At 33.2% G+C, this 21,553-nt stretch overlaps 1 protein-coding gene across 7 annotated transcripts in view; it reads left to right on the forward strand.

Annotated features, from left to right (window-relative positions):
• Positions 1 to 20,974, forward strand: part of LOC149780747 (uncharacterized) — a 32,933-nt gene extending 11,959 nt beyond the window's left edge. Inside the window, exons 5-10 of one of the 7 annotated variants that reach the window (XM_089937810.1) lie at positions 4,521 to 4,625; positions 5,947 to 5,997; positions 8,069 to 8,143; positions 9,766 to 9,925; positions 16,262 to 16,300; positions 19,929 to 20,974. In XM_089937810.1, coding sequence (XP_089793936.1) covers positions 4,521 to 4,625; positions 5,947 to 5,997; positions 8,069 to 8,143; positions 9,766 to 9,925; positions 16,262 to 16,275 — 405 coding nt within the window. In that variant the 3' untranslated portion in view covers positions 16,276 to 16,300; positions 19,929 to 20,974. Of the gene's footprint in view, positions 1 to 4,520; positions 4,626 to 5,946; positions 5,998 to 8,068; positions 8,144 to 9,765; positions 9,926 to 16,261; positions 16,301 to 18,165; positions 18,317 to 19,928 lie in introns of all 7 variants that reach the window. The other 6 variants (XM_089937809.1, XM_089937814.1, XM_089937811.1 and 3 more) reach the window with 6 other exon arrangements.
• Positions 20,975 to 21,553: the final 579 nt, after the last annotated feature.

The raw sequence follows: 21,553 nt of genomic DNA on the forward strand, positions 1-21,553 counted from the left end.
ATAGCCATCATTTATATATCAGTTTGCAGGTTTCGTTCTTTCAGATAACGTCTTGTTAATTTTCGCACTGTGCACAGGTGAATACACAGCTCCACTCCTCGCCAAGATATGCGGTTGTCTCAAGACGGGCCGCCCGCTCCCAGTCTGTGCCTCCATCTGACCTGCACAGGAAAGTCGTGAAAGAGGTAGTCCTATTTCGTGCACGTGCTTATCCTTATCGTTATCGATATCTTCATGTACCACCAGCCTCGACCCGACGTCCCCGGGTTTCGTATCCACGGGTACCTGTTTATCGCCCTAGAGTAGTTTATCGCCCTAGGGTGCAATCGATTCCCCGTCACTTCTACACAACTGTGGATTTTCAAAGCACAACTGATGAGATGATGAAATTGCCAAGTCTCGGTGCGCTTTTGTCGTTGAATTCCCATCTCCGTAGTCTCGAACAAACTCTAACTGCAGGGTTAAAGAAACGATCTCAATCCGCTCCAAATTCATCGATACGGAAATACAGGAAGGTGAAAATTCACAGAAATGTTGTTTGAATTTCCAATATTTGACGCAGTTCTTTTTGTAAGAAATTTATAATGTCCATGTCGCACGAATGCTTTCTTTACAAATGTCAACATGGGTGTTTCAGGACCATTCCTCCCCGTTTTCCTGCTTTGCAGTCAAGCTTGTATAAGTTCGTCTATGATCAGCTTAAATGAGCAACTTAAATGATCGGCTTAAATGAGCAACACATTTCCAAACCTTGCAATAACAAGCTATATTTTAAGCATATGACATTTTGAGACATACATGATGTTAAGTGTTATTCTCATGGGGTGTAAATGTCGTATTTGTACTTGTTTCAGCATGGTATAGTATGCGTCCTTCCTTCGTCCTAATATTAACACCAGCAGTTCCCAAGCCGCTTAGATGCATGCTAACTAACCAATCGAACGATTGAAAGTTTCTGATATTGAAAGGCATGTTTTGCTTCTTTACCCACTGATCTAACCGTCCTCACATGATACCTACTTCCTGTCAAGATGGCCGATTTCTCCTGAATGCATTGCTGTTAATATTATGTCGTACCATATGGTATTCATACATATTTATTTTCATGTATTCCTCTTACGTGTATACTGCATTTTTGCACATTGTTTCGTGAAATAGTGTTTATATATATATATATATATATATATATATATATATATATATATATATATATATATATATATATATATATATATATATATATATATGCGCAATACACAACTTTCGAGCTCACTTAAAATTTTTATTTCCCTGACCCTACTCCAGAACGATGTTTTGACATTCTGTGAGTATGTACTTGACACTTTATTTTGTAAAGAAATATTGTATGCTGCAGTTAATTCAGATGCGATAATAAAACCGACCTGGATACTATTTTTCGTTTGAAACGATTAAGTTATCTCCTTGCCAACAAAAGATGTGCCAGCTAAACATGGGTCAAGCTCAATTATGATTTACAAGGACAAAGTGGCACTTTAACAGCATAAAGTGTGGCCTGGAATAGGTTCGATCTTACTCTATGTACTGAATAGTGCAAACAATTTTGGAACGTTAATAAATTCGAGGTATTCCTTCGTTTCACTTGAGTGCGCCACTGGGAATCTCCATTCTGATCGACGCTGATGTAGGAATAAAATAGGTATTTACAGTTTAGGGGCTTAAATTAGGTAACAAAGAAAGAGCGACAACCAACAAACTTTGTAAAATTCAAACTATAAATTTATTTCCCTAAAATACAATGTGAAAGAACTTAAAATAACTTAGAGTATGGTATGAATTCCTATTTCCTAAAATAGTTATATTAATTCCAAAAGATCCGAAGAGATGTCGGTAAAAGAATAACGATCAGTGATTGTCACTGTGTTACAGATAAAATACACACGATCGCGCCACTACTTTTCATTTGTTAACGTATAATTATATTTACCTATGAACCGCCATCAGCATTTTATACAACTTTCAGATAATTTTAAATATCTCATGGAATGAAAAAGTACCTAAGCATGGGAGCTTCGTTGACCTTTTATTTACACTTGCAATTTCTAATCTGTGAACAGGCGTTTGTAGAATACAAAATATTTTTATCTCTTGAGATTTTCACCTGTGTCTAAAATTCTCCAGTTTAAGGAAATGTTTAATTACTTCCTATCTTGACATTACAGATGTATGAAAGTTTACTTTCAGACATTGTTTAACTAGATTCTTTTGTAATGTAGGAACCTTTTAAAGTACTGCGCATTACTGAGAAATTTCTGAATATTTAACGTCTGAATTATTTTAAGGTTAATGTAGAATTCGGATTAATGCTCGAAATAATGATAAATAATTAGGACTACAGTGTGATTGCGATGATTTCTCATATGGAAAATGACTCTCTTCTAATATACCATAGTAAGTATAAGTGCTACTCCCTAACATTTTTAGCTTTACCTGTATTTCATCATAGATATGTTTATCTACACCTCACCTCAGGTGAAATATTCCTATCTTACTGAAGATTACTCTTTCCGCATTTCTGAGCTCAAATATCCGATTTAAAAAAAAAAAACGCCATTTTGTGACTCGAAAGTTTTGTACTGTGCAGTAATCATTTAATAAATTTGGAAAGACAGTTTAACCACAACTTGAAGTACATATTTACTTTTTTTGTATGATGGCCTTGTTAAAAATAAATCCAAGAAGAATAACCTTAACAGTATTCTAAATTTGTTGGACACTGAAATAATGCCTTTTCAAACTGATTATTCGTCATTTCAAACTAATTACTGGTCATTTCAAACTGATTACTGGTCATTGCCATTGTCTGTAAAGCATAGTAAGAAACTCGTTTAGAACTCTGGTATCGTGTAAATTGCTTAACCTCATTTTTAAATGACGATGATCTAACATCGTTTCTAAATGGCGATAATATTACGTCATTTCTAAACGACGATGATATAACGTCATTTTTTGAATAACGATGATGTAACATCATTTTTAATGATGATGCAATGTCATTTATGAATGATGATGCAACGTCATTTCTGAATGACGATGATAAAACATCATTTCCGAATGATGATGATATAACATCATTTTTGAAAGACGATGATCTAGCATCATTTTTGAATGATGATGTAACGTCATTTCTGAATGACGATGATATAACATCATTTCTAAATGACGATGATATAACGTTATTTTTTAATAACGATGATGTAACATCATTTTTAATGATGATGCAATGTCATTTATGAATGTTGATGCAACGTCATTTCTGAATGACGATGATATGACATCATTTTTGAAAGACGATGATGTAACGTCATTTCTGAATGACGAAAATGTAACGTCAGTTTTGAATGATGATGTAACGTCATTTCTGAATGATGATGAATGCATTTAAGCCATTACAATGTTTGCTAGCTCGTTGCTTTACATTCAGTGCAATATTTCAAAAACTAGAAATGCATACAAGTGTAAAAAATTGTTTTATTTAAGGGTCCAGACCCCCATTATATAAAAATTAGCCTTTTGCTTATTAAGTCCATGTCCCGTATTCTAGATAACAATTTAGAGCCTGAAACTCCAGCTCAGGTTCAAAGTTTGAAAAGTTTCACATTAGCTAATTTTCTTTTCTAATACAGTTGGAAGTATAAACATCAAGGATCTCCCTAATTTTTATCGTTCTCCTAGCATTCAGTATATTAGTCATAGTGATTGTCTTTATATATTTTGTTCCATCTGGGGTTGTTTAATCTTGGTTATTAGAATAGAGGGACATTTATATTATTAAAATTCCAAACTTTTAGCACATTTGACCAAATACCACAGATACGTTTCGACCAATGGCTGCAGGGACGATTTTGTAATCTCATCTTTATCAATAATTCGTTCTCCTACCTTAATGTCTAGGAATAAATTTTCACAAAGACAAATCTACACGTCACGTATCTTCAATTGGTAAAATGTCGTATCATTTGGCATTTGTCTAAGTTTCTTTCACACTGTCAGACACCGATGTATATTTTATATACAATTTGATATTCACTGCAGATTAAATTTATGTTTTACCATAAGTGATCTAATTTCATCTAATTGTCACATTATTGTAATTCTTTAACATATCTGAAATAGCTCTGAGACATTCAGTATAAAAGGAACATTTGAAAAAGAACCAATTATTGTAAGACAAAACGTTTGTGTTTATTTATAATTTTTTATGTATTTATCTGTAAATAATTAGGAAACTGTTATATTGAACTTTGATATATAGACAAATTAGACTCAAATTGGTAATCTGAGATTCAAGATTCAAATTCTATGCTCATAAAGAAATTCATGCAATAAAAGTGTTAAATCATACATCATTGTTTCCTGATTCTTATCTTCTTTTAGCAACAAAAGAAATTAGTGTACATACTGTTGATCTATTATTTCAATGTCTTTGTATAAATGTAAAGTTTATGGTGATATATAAATACCACTTTGTCTTTATACAGGCCGCATTAGTTGGGAGCAAGGTTGACATCGTGCTCCCTGAAAAACGTAGGCCAAAGTCATTATATGCCCAGAGTAAAATGCGTCAATTGAGGAAAGAGGAAAGGGTAAGCAAATTATGAGTTGCTTCCCTTGCAAATCAACGTTCATCACCAGGAAACTGAGCAAATGTCTAGAAATTTGATCAATAAGCAATTGAAAGTATTCTAACTTTCATTACCGAAAAAGAGAGGCATACATTTTTGTGTTTCATCTTGTATTTCGATTTTGCATGTTTATTCATCCGTCGCTAAAATCACTACACCAGTTTCGAAATTTGTCTGAAATTTGTTAACTAAATTAAAAAGATCCCATATGAATGAAGAATAAACCAAACTCATTATTTTCTATTGGAGATCATATTCAACAGTTTGACACTTGTTTGATCTCATTATTATTTTGTCTCTGCCTTAACACTAAAGATGAAGATAAAAGATGTCACGGTCAACGATAAAAAATTAGTTTATTATAACAGCGAAATTGTTTCATATGAGTAATTTTCGTTGTATTTAGTAAAATCAAAATATTGTACTCAGTTCTGCATTTTCAAAGTGGAAACAAACAAACCGCTACTTTATAATATCGATGCACTTGCACCCAAGGCGTTGATTTGTAAAGGGAAACAGGCATAATACATACTTTTGAAAAATATTTCATGCAGATATATGGCTGCTCAAGTTGTATCATCGTATTTTGTATAAGGTTAATACTAGTTTTATACTGATTCAGAAATCTGAACAAAGATACCAGAGAAACGAAAAACCTTTAGGCAATCCATGCTTCTAAATCCTGGAACATATTTAATGTCATAGCTTGCGTTACAACAGCCAGTGAATATGTTTGCAAACGTCAATATTCCATAAGATGACTGGTACTTAGTCTCTATAATAAGGATGAATGTATGTTTCAAATATTATAGCACCAATGTATATTTTAAGAATTAGCATAGCATTATCTTTGGCAAGAAACGGTGACTTGTTTCCTGGTGTTTCGGAAATGAGTTTACAACACAGATATAATTGAAACATGATAGGGATCACTTCTTTTAATGTAACTGCAAGTTTACGTCAACGCATATATATGATGCCGAAATAAAAACTCTGATGAAACAAAAATGCATATAAATTACAGTTGTTAGACTTGTTTCTTTTGAATAGTCATCATTTCTTGCACTTAGATGAAAATATATAGAATGAATTTGATTAATGGAGAAGTAGACTTTATACATGTATAAAGTTCTGGTTGATCCCTTCCCTTGAGAATGGTCCCTTAACTCAGATTAAAGTTAGTTTTGCATTTTCACCTTCGGGTGGGTTGTGTGACAACGTCCTCTGTGTGTTTTGTCATGAATCAATAATTACAGGTTTAAAATGCTTTTGTCTATGATAGGAACAGGTGCCTGGCGAATCTACGGAAGGTCTGAAGGCCCATAGACCTTTTGTAAGTACATTTCTTTTAAGGTTTTCTGCATCCAAACATTTCTCAATCATTATTGAGGGGGCGACTCTACAGTTTCGTATTTTGCATAGGGATTTTAAAGAGAAAGAATTTCCTCGGGTTTCCTCACTGGTTATACTGGTTACTTAAAAAAAAGACCTTGTATATCTTAGGTATTATTAAAAGCACCTTTAATTCCTTTTATTTTGGTGTATGATTTATGGGTGTAATGTGGGTCATAGAGTATACAGCTTGGCCTTACTCCATATGTGCATCTTTCAACAAGTTCTAGTTCCTCTTGGTCATTTTCACTTCCTGGACTTTAGAGGTAAATTGTAAAAACAAAGAGCCGATAACTTTTTTTATTACATTTTATATATGTAGTAATTCATCCATTGCACTTTTAAAAGTTGGTATTGTCTAGTTGGGCAAAATTAATTTTCCCTATTTTAATGGTGCTAAAGATAGTGTACTTTAGATTAATTCAGGCTGATTTTTTTAGCATAAAGGAGTAGTCATTTTAGTTACCAGTGTGCTTAGATCATGTACAATTTCCATAAGTACATTATCCAAAGAAATGTCAGCCACATTACATTAAAATAGCATAGAGATATGCCATCATTCTCTCCACTGTGCATGTTTCAAATGCAAACAACTTCACCTTACATACGTCACTCTCTCAAAAGTACATAATAACTGGTGAGTGCCCCCTGAACTCGTTCATGTTAAACGGAAATCAGTTCTTGATGGAACTCAACCTCACGCTTTACACCCGAGATAACTTATGCACACCTTGGACCATTAGACTCCCGGTTGAATAAATAAAAGCTATATGAAACAGAGTCTGGAAATACCACAATACACTTACAGCATACAGCAAGAGGGAACAGTGATGTGCGTGTTCTACCTCTTATCATCCACTTCATTGTATCTGTGCCATATCATAGCCTTGTTTTAGATGATCTTTCTTCCTGGATATGATAAAGAAGTGACAAGGGGAGCAAATGGATGTATTTGGAAGAAAGATAAAATGCGTGCTTTCCAAAAAAACGCTAAAAGGTGGAGTCAAGTAGAGACGCCACACAATTTGAAAAATTTACAAAATCCAGAATAAAGGACGCATCGAAAATCAACGTGACTGCGTCCTTTTTCCTAAGGTGCATAATTAAGAAAATATAGCAATTGTACCCTATTCATATAGCTAGTGATACTAACATTTTAACAATTCAAATTCAATGTAATCATAATATAATCTTCCTTTACCTTCTCACCTTGTTGCTAATATACGAAAGATGTTTTGTGATTTATACTTGCATAATTACTTCTTTATTTATGTCTCATATATGTTTATTGAATTTGTCTTTGCAATGACTTTTGCTAGAAAGTATACACAAGCACAAGTCCCGATTTATCACCAGAAAAACTAGAGTGATGCATTTGACTACAAAGACGCTGCAGCTAAACACCGACAAAATATTGCGTCTTACTATAGATTACATGTGCCAATATATCATACGCATTATATCATCCCTTCAGCACTTGGCCGAAATATTACATTAACGATATATGAAAGCAACAACTGCGGTGCTTTTATGACGTTTCTTACGTTTCACCTTCACACAGCCAACGCAATCGGCATTTTCGTGCTCTGCTGCTATCGTTCTTGGGTGTGTTTGTCAATAATGCTGGGTCGAAGGCTGGTGGTATCTTTTCGTGTGCTTTGCATGCATGGCAACATTCTTGTTAAAACAGTTGTTGAATATTTTAGAATCATTATAAATTTTTAAACATTTTTCGACACAGTTTTACTGAGATCATTTGTATTGTGCCATACTTTTTAAAATTAAATGTTACATAAATAACAACGATTTTATCTCTCAAATAACCATTTTTACCATTCAATTAATTGGAAGAAATATGCCAGTAAAGGCCATTTAGTGAACTAAATAATTTATGGTAGCACTTTAAACTTGTACCGTATTAAGTTTTAATTTTCATTAGAAAGTACAGTATATTGGTTCTTAAGTATTATTTTGTATCAGATTCCTTAGATGGTATATAAACACTATTTCAGCGACTTGCAAGCCCAAAAAGACCCATCAGGGATGCTGGTGGTTACACAAAACCTAATAATATCTTGTCTTGGCAGGTAAACCTGTTTGCCTAGGATAGTAACTCTCAGCTCTTGCTTTTACACAGTTAGTAAAAGAAGCAGTAATATTTGTTAATATGTGCAGAGGGAGTAAATAGCCCAAAATGAATCACACATTATAACTTAAATACTCTTACAGTAATGCAAAGTCTTGATATGAACAACCAACTCTTTATATGAACCACACAACACTATTAAGGTACTCTTATTACTACACCAACTCTGAATGTGAACCACACAACACTATTAAGGTACTCTTATTACAACACAAACTCTTTATATGAACCACACAACAATATTAAAGTACTCTTATTACAACACCAACTCTGAATGTGAACCACACAACACTATTAAGGTACTCTTATTACAAGACCAACTCTGAATGTGAACCACACACAACTATTAAGATACTCTTATCACAACACCAACTCTTTATATGAACCACACAACACGATTAATATACTCTTATTACAACACCAACTCTGAATGTGAACCACACACCACTATTAAGGTACTCTTATTACAACACCAACTCTTTATATGAACCACGCAACACTATTAAGGTACTTTTATTACATCACCAACTCTGAATGTGAACCACACAACACAATTATTACAATACAAACTCTATATGAACCACAACATGAACTCTATATGAACTACAACACAAACTCTTTATATGAACCACGCAACACAATTAATGTACTCTTATTACAACACCAACTCTTTATATGAACCACGCAACACAATTAGGGTACTCTTATTGCAATACACACTCTTTATATGAACCACACAACGCTATTTATATTCTCTTATGGATATGAACACTACTTTTCCAAAGTCACTTTGAATCGCACTTTGCTCTGTTCTATATAAAGTTTTATATTTACTATTTACCAGCTATGTTGGCTTCTTTAACCTAATTGTTTTAAGATCCCATTCTGCAATATATTTAATATACTTAAATATACTTCCCGAGCTCATGATTTTTCGACTGTCTAAGTTATCTATGTGCGAACAAAATGCCAAGTTTATATTGGGAAAATTAAGTCATTCAACAATTTATCATTATATATGAAGGAGAAAAAAGTTATAGAAATATTTAATTTATCCTAATTTCGGACAAGTTTTTATCTTTAATCCTACCATTACCATTTCAGTCGTGTGATTTAGTAATTGAATTCCGCTCATTCATCTTCTCTAGAAAAATGGCTATTTTTGTGCATGGCAAATTAATGAAAAGATGCTTTGATTAAATGCGGTGTTTGTTTCATTTATTGTCGTTATTTTAGTAAAATTATAAAGAACTCATTTAAATACCATATCAAAAATGTGTAATGAATTGTAGCGATTAAAGAAGTAGCTTTTCACCTAAACAGTGTACATCATTACTTCTGAACTTCAGCGAATAAAGAACGATAAACATATGCTGATATGTATCCTTACAACTGTATGTTGAAATGCATGGCCATGTTCTTGATTTCTGTTAAGATATTCTGGTAATATGTGAACATTTCGAAGTCAGGATCGCGTAAAATTGTGGCAATATAAAATAAGGAGATGGGCTTAGCGACTCAGGCAGAACATCAGCTGCATCCCTTACGCCTTGTTGCTTCTAGTACAAGCTGTTGGCCCGGATAAGTCCAGATGCAATGCTGTCCCAGCCCGTTTCATTCAACAAGATGCGAGACCAAATGAGGGAGGTCCAAGACAAGATGGACCGCCAGAAACAACTGCTCGATCGTTACATGCCTATAGACAGCGATCTCAGATTAGAGGGTAATGTTAAGTCATTCGATCGGAAAATTCGCGAGTATGCTTGACTGCATGGCTAAGCTTCCTGCCACCTATCGCAGAATGCAGCCACATACTGTATCGGCTTTGTGTTGATGTAGTTGATAGAGCTGATGCAGTCGATCGAAGCTGATTCAGTTAGTCATAGTTGATGTAGTTCGTAAGAATTGTTTTTGATGATCAGAGTCGATGTATGTGACAAAACAGGACTGTTAACGAAATTACTCGTCGCGTTGCTTCTCTCACATTATTTAACTCAATATTCGTGTGTTTATTTACTTTCTCTTCTAGTTCCGTAAATCAGACACAAAAGTTGCATTGGTATGTTGTTGGATGGCGAAATTATACCACCTATTAAAGAAATATTGCAATTATTGCAAACAGATTTTTTTTCCGCAGCACATACTAATCAACCACTTTTAGACACTTACAGGTATTTCTCGCGACTACTAAGTTACGATAGTTGAAGATGATTTTTGGGTCATCTGTTCGGTATGCTTCCGTATCAAATCTAATGTTGACAACTTGTAAATCTTACTGACATAACCATAACGTCCATTGCCATTTTGAATTACCGGATAACGTTGGCGGATGATCGCCTATTATATCAATATCGAACGACCAATCAGAGGAGAGATTAACTAATTCGCAATATCTTTTTTCCTTGTTATCTGACTCAAGCCTCCACGCATTGGCCACAAGACTGTCACGTGATGATTATCTCGTCATATGATTATTATAATGGTTGAACAACGTGCCAAATTACAAATGGGACGGATTAATTGATATTTTAGTTAATCTATTCATTTCTTTACTCGAAATGCAGACTGTCGTTATTATTGTGTTATCTTGATTTACAAGCTGCCAAGCACTTGATTTGATACGGAAATAGGATGTACAGTTCGCCGAAAGGCCATTCAACCAACCTCAACTCAAGAGCAGCAAGAAAAGCCAGTAAGTACTTAAAAGCGGATGCTATGTGATCTGTGTTGCAATGCTTTATGAATATGTGAGATCACATCCGAAACTACCAAAATACTAATTCAGTTTTGGGGCTGATTTATCGGACAATTTTTATTCTAACTCATTCTGGTGTGCAAATAAAAAACGGGTACACTTACAAAATGTTAACACTTGTTAAGTATAGATTTTGACTAAATTAGTTATTACTTGTGCACTTTGCCATCTAATTCTTCGATCTTGATGTGAATTTAAGTATATAACGAACGTGTGTATAATACGTATGAAAAAATATGAAAAATTCTAACCCATTTCCAGCAATCAACTAACCCTTAACATTCTCGTAGATGCAAGGAATGTAAACAACTCAAAAGGTATCCGTGATTTTGAATTCACAATTCTTACAACCGTTACAAAATAATCAAAGCTAGGCATTCAACACGGACTGACATTAATACTTTTCTATAGGTTTTACAACAAATTTTCAAAGTACATCCTGTTATTGAAAGACTATTGCAAATGTCATTACGGAACTAAATATCCAAACGTAGATATTTTATTTACATGTTGCCTTGGGAAAAACCCTGATATAACATCGAATTATTTATGTTCATAAAGAATGCAAATGTTTGTATTGTGTAATGATCTAAATCAGATATACTGTAAGTTCTACTTTCGTTTTTTTTCCTAGTTCATACAGAAGTCTCCTTTGATAAAATGCAAACTTTCAGAAGTATAGCACACATATATAATTAATTTCCAAAACAAAATTTCCTTGCAAAATAATTGAACTACTAAAATTTGGTCACACTATCGGTTACACATGAATGAAAAACAGGTCACAATGCCATACTATAAAGTAGCCACAACGCCAATTTTGTCATGGCATAGCACAGGAAGCCTACTTCTATTTGTGCGCAATCCATTTTCACTAAATCCGCGATGGAATTAATCAGCAAAACAGTCTAAATGTGTAATGTCTTTCAAAAGTAAAAACACGACAAGTAGCCGATCCGCGAAACTCAACACCCGCAAAGATGTCTGACATCGGGAAGCGACAAAAATCTAGTTCCCGCAAATGAAAGAAGGTTTAAAGACTTTTACCTATCGATAAATTTCATGTTTCTAAAAAGCGGTACAGACATAAAAACAGGTGCTAAAAGTTAGGTCACTTTAATCTGTATTTACTAACATATTTATAGTCTTGGATACCGGTGTATTTCATAACCTAATAAGATCAATCTACTGTAGTTTGTTGACGTGGGTATGGATGTTTACTCTCTAATATTTGTATGAAGTTGTCATTTTTACTCACAAACTCTGTTTTTTGCTTTCTTAGAGGAACTGAAATATTAAAAGACTATTAATTCCTCTAACACAAACGTAAAGAATTCTAATAGAGTTGTATTCTATTTTGTCTCCATGAAACATAGTCATACTCAGCATTTTAATATAATGCACAACCAGTTGTTTGAGCATCATCCCAATTCGACATATAATTTTCTATTAACTGTCATTCCCAGTCTGCGTATGTGTTTTTTCTTATATCTGCTCCTATCTTAGCGCGAGCATATTGCAAGTTTTCATGCTTTCTCAACTGTATGCGATATTTGCGGATTATCGACTTTAGAGCGTCTGCTCGCGTTTATTTTATAGTAGAGATTCACAAAGTCCTAAATCAAACTTCACTACAAATAAGAAAAGATAATTCTTTGTGGAAATTATAACTCCAATACTAATATTTTATTTTAGAATTGTAGCTCACTTTTTGGTTGTTGTTAATGTTGCTGATGTTGTTTAAGTTTAGCCACCACTTACAAGTGCATGTACTCTTTAAACTGCTACTATACATAGTGCATGCTACTCTAGGTTGTGTGAAGGTTTCTCGCAAATACGCTATCAGTAGACCAAGAGTTTTCGTGGTCGTTATCGTAATTTTATTACATGTTTAGTTTTATATATGATTTTGTTTTAGACTTTGCATTCCAGTAGTCATATATTTAAATATTTTATTTTTCAATATACAAGTATTTAATATTGTTTTACTTTCATGATATGTAAATGTCAACCTTTGGTTAACTAATTCCGAAGAAATATCGTTCAAGTCTCAGTATTTCCATGTAAAGAGTCGAATAATATCTATCGTTTGCGAGTCCTGGTAATGACAAAGATCAAAATTATTTGACGAGTTTCATACATTTTTGTGAAATTAGTACAAATGTAAGATTCTATATATCGCATGAGAAAAAAGGTACTTATTTATTGGACCGAACCGCGCAGTAGTATAGTGAAGTATCAGAAAGTGGGATAAGGAACATTCCTACGGTCTCAGCCAGTCATCAAAAAGAATACTACACATATAGTTCATGAGTTTATTCGAATTATATCAGTTTTGCGTAAGGTGATATGTTAACATACCAATAACATCAAACTGCACACACTATATGTAAAGTGTACCAACTGTGTGATAAAAGCATCGATGACAAATGCATTATTCTATTTTCCGGATCTAAAAATGTTTATGTCGGATAACAGAAACCAAGCGTTGTTAATTACTGCCACTGACAGAATAACTTGAACAAACTCAGAACTTGATTTTGTCCGACCTTTATGTAACATTGTATCTTTGGATGGAGTTAATAACTCATATCCACAGATATCAGAATCGTGAGATGAAAAAGATGGATGGAGTATATTCAGACCCATGTGAAGAACATATTTTTCTATTGCATATTCTTTCTCCTTTTCTACCCTACGATCTGAGTCTGATTCTGCCAGATTTTTTTGATTTTCTCATCGTAATAATATTTTGGCCATATTAATAATAACAAGCCCATAACTTTATTGTCTGGAGAGTCAGATGTCAAAAGTCTTCGAATCGGAGTATATGCAGGCATTTTAAAAGTATTTTTTATTTCAAAATGGTTATGCAAAGTGTCAGAGAGCTAGATTCTGCCTAGGTTCCCTCAGTTTATACCAGTCTCGAATCAAATGATGCCCTTGTTGTTGTCCATGTCCCGGATGTTTTAATTATGTATCGAACCCATGTTCAATTACACAAGATTGGAATTTTGTTATTTCAACATGACATGTCTATTATGTAAAACAGGTTTGACCAAAGCAACTTTCAAAATAGTACATGTTATTATTAGAAACCGAGGCTTTCTTTTCTATGGTATTTGAAAGTGACAACTCTTCGACAAAAAATATTGCATTTTAAGTTCATTTCAATATAGTTTAGCAATGTTTGTCAAATCGACCAGATATGGGGTATTCATCAAGCCATATTTTCTCTTTCAGTAATACACATATACTAAGAATAGCTTACCTGGTGTGTTGCATGTTTTTTTGGAAATAGTATAATTCTTTCGGAAGATATTTTGTCGTGTTCGTTAACCTAAATATTTTCTCAATGTAGCCCTCATCGATACATCATCAATAGACTATGTAGATATTATATCATCGTCTGTTGAAAATCAAGTATAAAAGAGAAATTTCAAACGGTTGTAACAAATCTATGACACAAAACATTTTTACATACAATTTTGTAAACGAACGATATCTATGTAATTATCACCTTGAATAAACTCATTTTCTCACACCTAGGATTCAGATAGGAAAATAGGTAAATAATATTCGGAAGGAATCTCGTACCGATTGAATCAAACACTGGCGTGAACACAGCTCGATATTCCATGTTTTCTCCTATTTCCAAGAATCTGAAGACAACAGTTGTTATCAACTGAAAGGTTCTTAAACGCACTAATACTACATTAATTTTCTCTAATCATGTTAAGACTATACAACGCGCTAATACTACATTAATTTTCTCTAATCATGTTAAGAAAATGCAACGCGATAATACTACATTAATTTTCTCTAATCATGTTAAGACTATACAACGCGCTAATACTACATTAATTTTCTCTAATCATGTTAAGAAAATGCAACGCGATAATACTACATTAATTTTCTCTAATCATGTTAAGACTATACAACGCGCTAATACTACATTAATTTTCTCTAATCATGTTAAGACTATACAACGCGCTAATACTACATTAATTTTCTCTAATCATGTTAAGACTATACAACGCGCTAATACTACATTAATTTTTTCTAATCATGTTAAGACTATACAACGCGCTAATACTACATTAATTTTCTCTAATCATGTTAAGAGTATACAACGCGCTAATACTACATTAATTTTCTCTAATCATGTTAAGACTATACAACGCGCTAATACTACATTAATTTTCTCTAATCATGTTAAGACTATACAACGCGCTAATACTACATTAATTTTCTCTAATCATGTTAAGACTATACAACGCGATAATACTACATTAATTTTCTCTAATCATATTAAGACTATAGAACGCGATAATACTACATTAATTTTTTCTAATCATGTTAAGAAAATACAACGCGCTAATACTACATTAATTTTCTCCAATCATATTAAGATTATACAACGCGCTAATACTACATTAATTTTCTCTAATCATGTTAAGACTATACAACGCGATAATACTACATTAATTTTCTCTAATCATATTAAGACTATACAACGCGATAATGCTACATTCATTTTTTCTAATCATGTTAAGACTATACAACGCGATAATACTACATTAATTTTCTCTAATCATATTAAGATTATACAACGCGCTAATACTACATTAATTTTCTCTAATCATGTTAAGACTATACAGCGCGAAACTCTGATTTCAATTTTTTATTCTTTCACATAGCTTATTAGTTCGCCTTTTCGAGAAGAACATTAGAATTTCACGCCATGCAATGCAAAACACGACCCAAACACTTAAATAATAAGAATTAATCATATGCCAAATTACTGAGCAATTAAATCTACAATTTCCAGAGAATTCCCTATCTTAAGAAATTAGTGAGGGTCCGTTATACGAAACTAATTCAATACAACCAGCATTTGTGGTTGTATTGAATTAGTTGTGGTTGTATTCATGAAGCTACAAATCTGCGACAAATAATGTGTACCAGTCTATAAGTTCGTTATTTGATAAAATATGTATATTTTCATTTTGAAGTTCAATCCATTATTCTATTCTGCTTTCTTTTCTCGATAAATGTTAATATCTGTCTGAATTTTTTATGAACAATTTTCAATTTCTTTTGTGACGCAAAAGTCTTTTCTCTTGTCAACGGCATCATAATTTCATCGATGTCAAGATTTGCTTTATAAGTTCGGTATAAAATGATTTTCTTACACACACTATACCCGTGCCTGCCACCGAATACAAATGTGTTATCCTCATAGGTAATATTTATAATTTAAAGTCTTTCTACCTCCTGGTACTAATTTCTATATTATTTCAGGCCCACGGATATAGACACTGGCGTTACTTCGTCTAGTCGGTAGGACGTATGTCTGTTCAATAAGTTTGTGCAGTTTTATTGGCTGACCGTGCTTTTTGTCTTTGATTAATTGGCGCAGTGTTCTTTCGTGTCTTATTTGGATTATTATGATATGCTGAAATAAAATCTTTTATTTTATAGTGCAAATCAAAGCAATAAATGTTGCTTAAATGTATGCTAATATTTGGTGATCTCGGCTGCTGAGTCGGACTTGGCACGTTACAAGCTACAAAGTAAATGCTCTTTGCTGGAACCAGGCTCAGAAGATTGAACCCTTCGATCAAGTCTAATATTGTTCTTTTCTTCTTTCAAGCCAATCATTTTCTTTAATTTCATAAAGTAATCTCTTCTGCCGCTCCATGGATTTATCGACAATGTTTCTAGCATCGTAATTGTTTGATTTTTTTTTATACGTTAAACTATATATGTTTCCTAACGTAGGTGTTTTGGTAATCAACTAATTTTCCGTGTGTTCCAGAGGTTCACAGATACTGAACAATTCATGACATGGTCAACTATAATCTCTTATTACCACACAAATAATTGTCTTGAATTAATCCTTGAACAGAATGATTGGAAATGGTTTAGTGTGAGCACCATATTTCTAGCTATTCTTTCACAAATAATTAACAAATTGGTAGGTACTCTTGTGCTCTGTCCGGTCCCCTTTTAAAAACTTATTTACATAGTCTTGACCTATATCATACACTAACCACTTTAAGGAAAATAATTTAGGAATCTGATTTCATCGGTTGATAATTACATATATGTTGCTGATTGATAGTTGTGCCATTTCTGTTTGCAGAAAATATTTGTTGCTCAGTGTTTGCTCTTTCGACGAAATAGTGCATGCTAATACCTACATACTGTAATAGCTGGCTTGTTGTCAACTGCTAATTTTGTTCAAATTTGGATGATCACAGGTGCCCTTGATATTTTTACATTCCCTCAAAATATTTTCCTAACGTTTAACCAAAACAGTGTGGTCTGTAAACAATGTATCTTCCCTATCATCGTATATTATCGCCTTTTTTTTGGGAAGAAAAATAAACCAAAAGCTAGTCCTGTTAGAAAAAACAACCTCCATTTTTTTGTCCTCGTCTTCTTCAGAATAGCAGCAGGAACTTCAGACACAAATTATTGTTTGATGTGTCTGAGAACACAATGTCCTAATACTCGCTATCTCGAACCCAAACGTTCATGAAGACGATGGTCACGTATGTCTTCTCATGGTAAGTATTGCCAAGGCCAAAGCGAAGCAGATACCACCAGCCTACATGTATCCAGCTACGTCTACTTTACTGTAACACACTGGTGAAAATTAAAACGTCTACAGTCATGATATCAATTTGAATTGTAAAAGGTGATGCTGAGAAAAATAAACTCTTTTGACTAGTTGTGCTTGTTTGGTTCGGCATTTTCTTTGCACAAAGAAAACTATAACAAAACGAATTTTCTTCTACTTACGAAGGCAGATGTCGGTAACAGAATCCTCACAACAAATCAAACAGACATGTTAAAGAAGACAATTTTCAGACCCTCAAGTCATTTTGACCCAGAATTCATTTTTCGGTAATGTAGTTGATGTCAGGTTTTAACATAAATGAAAAGGACATTGATGTGAATGAACTATGTTAAATAAATATGCATATACTTTACTAAATTATTACAAACACGTGTGTGTAGTATATATATATGTAATTATTCAGTAAAGTATGATTCAAGATACGATATCCTCACCCCTTTAATCTTAAATTTATTACGCATAACTTGTTCTAACGATGAAAAAACAATTTGCCACTTGTTTCTTTCATATTTATATTATTCTATTTATAAAATGTGTAACATACTTTCCACGAAATCAGATACTGAATCTACCGCCTCAAGAGCCACATAAAGGCCCTATGTCCAGTCTGCGCCGGAAGATAAGGCGGGTTATCGCTTCTTCACACGAAGACCCCAATTATTTCCGTAAATGAGATGTGCAGTTCTGATATATGTCGTTCATCCATTCAGGTATAGGTAGATAGTTTGACATAGAGTATAGAAACCCATGTATACACTCTCCAGACGAACCACCTCCACTATCCAAAGTGGCTTGAAGTAGTAAAAGCGTGTGTGGATGACCCAACAGCGCCAGACTGATGTGGAATGATGTATTCTTAAACTTTCAGTAACGTAACCCTTTATCAAAACGGAACCCTCCTTTTCGAATTCAACGTTCTAAAAGATGCTTTATCCATGAATGACACCCCTCCCAACGTCTTCTTTATCCCAATTGCAACAAGTCATCATTATGTTGTTTTCTTTTCTTCTCGCGAGTCATTTATCTGTCTTCTCTCAACTTAAACCAGCATTCTTTCCAGAGTCACTTTTTTGCTATTTTTTGTCAGTTTTTAATTTTCACCGTAAGTTTTTCTTATCTAGTAAGAAGAAATGCCCTCCTTCAATCGACCTTTTCATTATCTGAATATTTATGGTTTGTGTTAGATCGCAGTAATTGTATGTATATTGCACTTCCCCCAAAACGTATCATCCAGTGCATTGTGCGAAATTTTCCGTCCAATAAGAGCCTCCATTTCGAGCCTGCGTTTGATTCCCGAGGATAGCATTCTGTTTCCTGGTGCCACAGAGTACATTTTAAAATCAATCCTCAAGTGCTCATTTCGACTCTTGACTCTTTGAATTATAGCCTCGATTTCGTTCCTTTGTGTATATCGTATACGTAATGAGGACCCACATTACAAGAATGTACCCAGACTGAGCGCGGTGTGGCTACATTAGCACCTGTGAGCATGTAAATACGTTTTTCTTGCAATAACACCTTTTTTGTTTCTTACTAACTTATAATTACCTTTAAAATTCTTTAGACGAACTGTAACTGACTGTTGGTTTTATATATACAGACCGTCAATTAAAAAAATGTACAAAACTACACATACTTCCATTTTTGTATTACATGTTGTGTTTATTCACATAACTTAACAAGACTGATATAAATACTTTCTATATTCTGGCACTGCTTATCGAAAACAGTAATAAAGAAGATGGAACATTCAAAATATATAATAACGATAAAGGACTCAGCAGTATTTTCCTAAGATAAATAGGTCAGCTTCAAATCAGAAACAAACTGAATTACCAAGCAAAGAATTTTATCAGATATTTGTCATTTTGCTCATCATTTTGAACCACATAAACAAATTCTTAATATGAAGCACTGCAATATATATTGATGATCTTCATTTAGAGTAAAGAAATGAGAACTGCAATGAATCAGATGTATAAAAAAATAGTCTTATGTTTTTCTTCAATTTCTTTTGTTATTATTTATCATATTGTGAAAAAAGTATTGTCTAATCTTTGCAAGGTCATATTTGAACATTATATTTGATATGTTTCAAATCAAACAACAACTTCATAATGTGGATTTAAATATGTATCGTTACTTACGATTAACATGTATTAGTCTATGTGATAATAATAATAATAATAATAATAATAATAATAATAATAATAATAATAATAATAATTACAAGAAAATTATACAAGAAAAATAGCTGAAATTACTTTTCTATGATATGTCTTACTTCTTTTCCAATAATTATTACTATTATTATTATTGCAGGCCCAAGGTACCCTCGCCTCTGAAGAGGTGAGACGTCGTGGATTGAAGCTTCTGCGCCAAAATTGATTCGAAAGATGTCTTTTGTCATTGTTAAACACAAATTGTTGCTTATTTTTCCTTTATGTCAATATTAAGTGTCTGACTTTTTATGCTGGCGATAAATTTATTGGTGACTTAATGCGGGGTATTACAAATCTCTGTCAAATAAGACAAATCGTTTACGAATGTGTCATAGTTCCACCCTTTTTATACAATGATGCCATAGGTTTTATTTATTTAGACAGAGAAGTTGGCATCAAGATAAATTTCGAGTGAGCTCTTCCTGGCTCTAAATTACGATGCCTTGTTTGAAAACTATGGAATCAACAAATAAAATTAGAAATTCGGCATATTTTAATAGGGTCTGATTTATTTTTTAGCCAAGATATAGAAATGGGCTTAAGCCAGTATTACTGGGTTATGTCTGGCATATGATTCCATAGAAAATTAAATGCCATTAACTATTGTTAATACGGGAAAAGAAAAGTCTGAAAGAGAAAGTTAGCATTCAGATTTGGTTTAATCTGTATGCATGTATGTAAATAAGCAGCTTCACATTGTACATTTTTCTTTTTATCGCATGAATAAGAAATATTTATCTATTGTTGAAGTTTCATGGAGACAGTCTTGTACAGCTATTTATGTCACTCTTTGAATTGTTCATCGTCTTGCCATTGTTGTTCTTTTGATTTATTTTGACGCGTTTAACAGTATAAAATATTACTCTGACAATTATATGCACCAAGAGAAAATAATATTAAATGAATTACTTCTATACAACCAGTAACAGTTTCAAATAAACAAATTAAAAACTCTTAGTATGATATGGTTCTTTTCAAATAATATTCTCGATGTATGTGATTTTTTAATCATTTAACGGGAAGTATCAAATTATGTCTATCTTCATAGCTTCATTAACGGTATGTTCATAAATTTGCGTATGCCAGATAAAAGCCCTTCCACATCTGTATATTATTTATTAAGTTAAATAAATGCACGCCCTTGTGTACATGACTTTTCGTTCATCTTTCTCTCCCTTCAGTTGTATGACTGTATGTAATTTATGATCATCTCGTCGTAAATAACATACACATCCGATCAACACATGAACATATTCTGTGATTTGCAATAGCACATTCTGTCCTTTTTCACAGTTTCTGTCCATACAATTCTTCAGCGTATTTTTAGCATTTTTGAAACTTCATTCGACAAGATAACAAGAAATAAACATGATCAAGCCTGAGGAATAAAAAGTCTTAATAAATGTGGAAGGACTAATGTTTAAGTATCAAGCAATAATGGAGGGCAAAACAAACCATAACTATTAGTCCTCTTTTCCTTAGAGTGCTACTGCAGATCTAGAAGTGCGTATCCCCAGAAACAAAAACCCACACTGTTAAAATATTATCAGCTGGCTCTGACTGTTATAGCTTAGTCAGATTTTTCTATGTGATGTCCTTAAAGTACTTTCCGTGAGACGATATTATTCTTTGAATACTCGAAAATGTCTGCCGGTTCCAAGACACCTAAGAGTTTTATTTTTTAACCATGCAAGTTTTGTCCATTTTTCGTTGAGTATAAAATAG

This window comes from Sinohyriopsis cumingii, chromosome 16 (assembly GCF_028554795.1).
Source record: "Sinohyriopsis cumingii isolate HCF-2022 chromosome 16, ASM2855479v2, whole genome shotgun sequence".
Lineage (NCBI taxonomy): Eukaryota > Metazoa > Mollusca > Bivalvia > Unionida > Unionidae > Sinohyriopsis > Sinohyriopsis cumingii.